This window comes from Poecilia reticulata, linkage group LG7, assembly GCF_000633615.1.
Source record: "Poecilia reticulata strain Guanapo linkage group LG7, Guppy_female_1.0+MT, whole genome shotgun sequence".
NCBI classification, from domain to species: Eukaryota; Metazoa; Chordata; class Actinopteri; order Cyprinodontiformes; family Poeciliidae; genus Poecilia; species Poecilia reticulata.
The window spans coordinates 2,486,277-2,492,873 of NC_024337.1; the positions used below are offsets into that span (position 1 = coordinate 2,486,277).

The following is a 6,597-nucleotide window of genomic DNA, read 5'->3' on the forward strand; positions in this document are numbered from 1 at the left end:
TAATTTTATATGTACTTTAAAAAAAAACGAGCCAATACCTTTACAAACAACATAGGCAGGTTTCCTTGATTCTGGATTCCTTATGGATTCTGGATTCCTTATGGATTCTGGATTCCTTGTGGATTCTGGATTCATCTCCATTTTAACAATGCTATACTGCCTCATATTGATGCTATTCTTCATTTTAAATAGACTTTTGAACTTAATTTCACCGCTTGTATCAGGCTTTCTTATGGGTTTTAGAATCTCAGTCCCACAGCCGAGTTCTTTACACAGCTCCTTGGACAGCGTATCTGACCAGTGCTCTCCACTTACATAACCGGTCTCATTTCCTGTAGAAATGCTGACCATTCCCCAGCACTTGTGCTGCAAAGTCACTGTAATATGTCCTGTTGTGGTGTGGAAAAACAAAGAATAAAAGCTTAGTCTTTTTCTAAAAGTTCCACCAAAAAACAAATTCAGTATATGCTTATAGCATTTGGATTACCTTCACATTCCACATAAGCAATAGCTGGATTATTTGAGTTAATTTGTGCTTTGTTGCAGTCAAAGATTGACTTCTGATCAGATGAGCAGCTAAATGACTCGTTCCACAAGCGTTTCTTGTCTCCGGGAGCGCTCTGGTTGATTCTTATCGCGTTCTCACAGTGCATCTGCTGGCACACTTTGTTGGCTAACTCTTTGTTCCATGTTTCGCTTGACCCTGAGAGATAATAGAGTTCTTCTTTGTACTCGATCGCCACATTGCCAGAACATGATTGGGGTCCATCCAGAAATAGCAACTTGTTTTCTGTGCAAAACAAAGACAAGAGCCGTGAAGGAGGTGCTGCTGCAGCTTTTTCCAGGTCAAACCTTGCAAATATTTAACTGAAATTGCCTTTGGTTAAAACTAATCATTTGATTAGCTTCCTCAAATGAAAACACGTTTCTCATCATGTCAATTAAATTATAGTTTCTTTTAAAGGAGCATTATTATGTATTTTCCATAGAAATTATAAAAATGTTTCATATATCAACTTTAAAATCTCATGCTCTTTCTGAAACTCCGCCTTTAGGAAGTCGTCACAACATCCGTCCTTTATTTATCCTTTAACAATGTTTATATCAGAGTGACACTGAGCTCAGCAGACACAGCTCCACCAGGTGTTTGCTAATAGGTGCTGGCTAGTCTGAAGGAGCTGAGTGGGGGAGTCGCAGGGAAGGACTCCTCTGTGAGGCGTCTGACCCGCATGTCAAAGGCAGAGCTAGGTCCACCCAGACGTTTTGCACAGCTGGATGGTTGTCATGAAAGAATAACATGCATGAAAGAATCAAAGTAATGCTGCAGTTATGTTTTTGATGAGGAAATATAATTATGGCATGATATGAAGGTCAATTTAAAATAATACTGCTCCTTTAATTGCAATCCCAATATGTCGTAAAGAAACACCTGTACATTATATCTAGGTAACAGTGCATTTAATAAAGGTGTTAAAAAGTTCAACCTTTGTCACACAAATATTCTAATAATAACAGTAATCAAAATATTTTTCTCACTTAAACTAATACTTTGGATTCAGTTTCACAGTTGAGTTTGTTTTAGAAAACTTTAGCTTGTTGGTAACCTGGATTAGATATTCCACTCTACTCTGGATATCAAAGGGGAGGGGTGGGTACGAGAGTGATTGACAGCACTAAGACCCTCCTCTTGGTTTCTGGTGTAGTATTACAATTAGCACTGGGAGAAGGAAGAGAATTATCTGTCTCCTGTTATACTGTCACCATATACTGATAATGTTTACAATTATGTAAAAAACATTTTTTGTAAAAGTTACATACTACAGTTTTAAAGAGATATTGGACTATTTTGTCTGGTAAATTGGATGAATGAAGTAACTACAACTCTGATCAAATAATCGATGTTATTGTAAAAGTTAAAAAATAATCAAGAATTGAAAATATCAGCAGTGGTGCCAGAGTAGAATTTGAAATGGGCCCCATAAGTTAAATTAAACTGGGGTTCAAATGGCCCCTTGGTTATTTTCACACACATGCACAGTTGTATCTTTTTCTTTCTGCATCGTTTCTGTAAATATTTCACATTCTATTGTTACTACCAGAAACATCTGGGAATGTTTCTGGTAGTAAAAGTGTTAAAGTGYTAAAATAACAAACAGAAAAAGGGGGGGGGGGAACTCACCATTGCAAATTAGCAGCACTGCTTTCTCATTCCTATTTTGATTGTTGGTCTTAGTGGCTGTACAGTCAGTCAGGTTTTTATCAGCCTGTTTACAGCTGAAGGTCAGCATTTCACCAGTTCCCTGGCTGAATTCATCAGAATCGGATTTGTTTATTCCGTCATCCCCACAGTCCAACTGCTTGCAGGCGCGTTTTGTATAACTGCCATCCCAGTTTTCYTTACTGACCCTTTTCCACTGGCCTTCATCCTTAACTTCCAATCTACCAGCACACTTTCCAGGGCCATCCTGCAGTCTGACCTCTTGACTACCTGAAACCAAGAGGAAAACAGAAGGTTAAAGCACTGAAAACCGTYTTTAGACAGCCAGAGATGTCACTGAGTTGCTTCAAAGCTTTCTGATCTTCAGTCCCACCTTGACAGACAACGTAGGGAGCAGATGTGCACACTTGACTGCGATGTTCGGCTCTGCAGTACCACAGGGAGGACTCACTGCCTGTGCACTTCACATGGTTCATTATTCCATCTTCTATGTTTATGGTTTTCAACTCCTTCTTAATCACCTGAAAGAAATGTAATGACAACTTTCAGGTGCTTTTAATAAACAGAAAAGACAAAGACGCTGATTGTTTCAAAACACAAAAGAATGACATGTAATGAAGAGAATAATCTTTCAAAGAATATGTTGACTCTGCYGATGCTTAAATGAACAGAGATGGCTTAGAAAAGTCATATTCAACGACAATAASACTTTTTAGGGTTTTTATTAAGCCTTAAAAATCCYGATTAAACAAATAATTTAACCTACTTATGTCATGTTTTTTTAGAAAATGGCCTGTCACATTTATTAATACCCTTCTCAGTATTCAGTGCTAGTTTTCACTGATATCCAGACAAATCATCTGGATAGCAAAGACTAATCTGCTAAATACAGGAGAAATATAAGACCTCAAGTATTTGAAGGTCTTGATGTTGATCAGATTCTCTATCAGGTTTAAGTTTGGACTCTTCCTGAGTTGCTCTAAAGCATTATTGGTTTCAGTTGAAAGGAATGTGCTGAACACAACCTAATATCACGATCAACCTTAATCTATCAGGGTTATGAATATGTTTGGGCTTCACTGTATCAATCAAAATGATGACAGAGGCCAGCAAGTAAACCATGAAGACTCACCTTCCCACAATTCAGTTCTTTGCAGACCATTTCAGATTCTTTCTCAGTCCAGTCATCACCACAAACATGATTTTTATGATTATTCTTTTGTATTTTGACGTAACCATAACACTTGGTTTCTCTGTCTTTGTCATCTGTCAGAACGACTTTCACTTTTTCTGTGTTTAGAGAGAAAAAGAAATTAAAAAAGGAAAAAAAAGAAATAAGTGCAAAATGCAGCTCTTATAATTTATTATTTTCAACAAATACATAAATGAACAGGAAGGGAACTGATCACAAAATCACAAATAAAACTACTTTGCTAAATATTAACTGGTTTACCTGTGCAGTGCACTTGGTTGTTTGTGKCGTTCTGTTGAGAGGCACCGCAGTGCAGTTTCTTACACAAGTCAGGAATCGTTTCATTTGTGGGGDTTTTCCACTTGCCTTCCTCCTCCTCCTCCTCTTGCAGTTGCCCAGAGCAAACATTTGAAGTGTTTCCTATCAGCTGCAATCTTTTGTGGTCTGAAAACAAGTCAAAGGATTTACAGCCACTTCAGTCTCACAACAGTTGCCCAGAAGTGTGCCCATCACACAGTGTTTGTTACCTGTACAACTGACCGCTGCAGGCAAACTGCATTTTGAGGGATGTGATTCTATGCACTGCCACAGATGTTCAATGTTCTGAATGCCTGCACACTTTATTTTTTTGAATGCCCCCTGAGGCGAACGCATGAATTCTTTAGTCCTCATCCACTGAGATGTCACCTTTTTTCCSGTCTCCCCRCAGCCAGGAATGCTTTTGCACAAAAGTGCRACATCATCTTCTTCTGCATTCATGAAAATAATTATAGAAAGAAGGAAAAGTTCAAAAGTGATTCATTTCTGAGTGATCATAAAGCATTAKTTYAAGAGCAAGGCTGCCAGAGCAGAAGAAGAGTGCAAAGAAAATATTCAAAACACAAAATCCCTGAGAAGCTTCRTCACATCTGTCAAAAACTCCTCTGCAAAAACGTCAGGAAAATGTTAAACTGATAGCTGCACTTTTTTTCTCCAAATGTAAAAATTATTAAGATGTGTTTGAAATGACAACGTTGTCTTTGATATAAATTATAAAAGAAAATACATACTGAAGTAATTTCACTTGAACTTTTCATGATGTTCTTSTTGCTTCTGATCAAAGAAACATTTATACTTGTAAACATAAAAGTGTGTATTTTGTTTTGGGCAGCGTTGGGGTTTGGTTGTTCCCTTTTGAACCTTTGTCGGTCATTTCATGCCCAATTCTCTTGAATGGCGAGTCAGTTAGTTTAATCCTGGGATTAAACTAACTGTTTAATCCTGGGATTTTAATCCTGGGATTAAACTAACTTTCATGCTCACAGGGATAACTATTTACTCAGAGTATGACTTATACGACTTCAACAAATAATATCTAAGAAAAATAGGCCACTCAGAGTTATCAAAAGTGATGTTGGTGGGGGAAAAAAATCACTTATGGCAAAAAAATAAATAAAAAAATAACTTAGGCCATTATTTTAGAAAGGCGACGATACGTCAGATCTTATGTGAGTCATTCAATGATGTGAATCGGAATAAAAATAAATGATAATAACTTTCTCCACAGCATAACAGACCCAGACCCTCTCACTCAAAACAAGTCAATTTTTCCTTTGAACTCTTTTGCAGAATCATGTTTTACTGTGAGGATCTGAGGTGAGCTCTTACCAAACCCCTCATTGCAGATGTAACCAGTTTCATTCTTGTCAGGTGACTGAATCGTGTACTTGACCGCTCCTTCACACTCATGTTGTTCCAAGTGGAACCTGATATTATCTAAAAAAAAAAAGGTTGAAAACACTTTCAGCATTTTGAAACAGAATATTGGACTTTGGTTGGTTATGTTGTTACTAATACATGTTGTTGGTTATGTTGTTGTTCATGTGAATTATCAAAGACTTACATGAACATGTGACCTTTTTCACCGTGGGCTTTCTGTAAAAGCTGATGTTTGGACCGGGCCAACCGTCACAGTCCCACAGACTTSTTTCGTTCCCTTTGCAATCCAGTTCATTCAGCCAGACTGGGCTGCTGTAGGACCTGTACACGCTTGAGTTTCTCACTGGTCGTCCACAGTGAGTGGTTCTGCACACCACTTCATCAGTTATTTTGTTCCAATTTTTATCTCCAACGTAGCCTATTTCGTTGTCGTAATAAACCTCCACATGTCCTTCACAGGGGTTAGCGTCATTTTCGTTCCGTAGGATGATYTTCCCTTGTTTTGCATCTGGTTTAAGAATGAGAGGTTCATGAAGCAGAAAAGCATTTTTCTGAGARAGGCAGCATCACACATCAGCATCATGTTCAAAACCAATCTTTGTTTTGCACCAGTCAAAAGTTTTCACCTGTCTGCAAGTCAAGTCAGAATAGTAGGACTGTTTAAACACGGCCAGGGGTTTTTCTGACAGGGTTCACGTGTTCTCCTCATGCATGTGAGGGTTCTGTCTGGGCCGCCCATTGCAAACTTTCAGTCAAAATGTATTAGTAAACAATCTAAATATTTAGTTAGCAAGCTAAATATTTAGCTTCAAACTAAATTTTTAATTCAGAGCTAAATATTGAGGTAATATACAAATTATTGGAAGTGGACTACCAAAATAAAAGCTGGCTTTTGGTGAGACCGAATCACTTCACGTCACGTTTTTATCATTGTTTCTTCTCCTCTCGACTTGTACAATATTTCATCTTAAAACTAAAGACGTTTCACTGGCAATGCAGACATTTACCGACATGTGGACATGATGCAGCAGTGACTCAGCCTCAGCACTGCAGCAGGAGAAGTTCACAACATCCAGCTTTTATTTTGACAGCTCACTTCTTTTTATTGGCAAGTGACTTGGCTAAATAGATAAATATTTAGATTGGAGTTAAAAAGTTAGGTTACTCATTAAATACTTAGCTTGAAGYGACGGTAACTAACTATTTAGTTTTATCTTACTAAATATGTAGTTTGAAGGTCTCAAGGTAATAATCTATCTTTCTAACAAAATATTTTGTTTGAAGCAAAAAAAATTAATTTGAATATTGAATATTATTCATWAAGAAAAGGGACTCTGTACATAAGTTTGAATTTATTTTGTACTATCTGTAATATGCACAGTCAGAAATTATACATACATGCTTCAAGATGTATACAGAGCTCAGATAAGAATTTATTTGTTATTTTTTTCAAAGATTTCATTGGCTCTAGTGGCCTGTATTTGAGATT

At 37.4% G+C, this 6,597-nt stretch overlaps 1 protein-coding gene across 1 annotated transcript in view; it reads right to left on the minus strand.

Moving 5' to 3' along the window:
- Positions 1-6,121, minus strand: part of LOC103467059 (scavenger receptor cysteine-rich type 1 protein M130) — a 19,549-nt gene extending 13,428 nt beyond the window's left edge. Inside the window, exons 1-10 of the mRNA XM_008413113.1 lie at positions 6,116-6,121; positions 5,293-5,659; positions 5,058-5,165; positions 3,938-4,159; positions 3,672-3,854; positions 3,351-3,508; positions 2,592-2,739; positions 2,180-2,488; positions 488-790; positions 39-389 (exon numbers count right to left, since the gene is read on the minus strand). Of these exons, the coding sequence (XP_008411335.1) occupies positions 39-389; positions 488-790; positions 2,180-2,488; positions 2,592-2,739; positions 3,351-3,508; positions 3,672-3,854; positions 3,938-4,159; positions 5,058-5,165; positions 5,293-5,659; positions 6,116-6,121 (2,155 nt within the window). The remainder of the gene's footprint in view (positions 1-38; positions 390-487; positions 791-2,179; positions 2,489-2,591; positions 2,740-3,350; positions 3,509-3,671; positions 3,855-3,937; positions 4,160-5,057; positions 5,166-5,292; positions 5,660-6,115) is intronic.
- Positions 6,122-6,597: the final 476 nt, after the last annotated feature.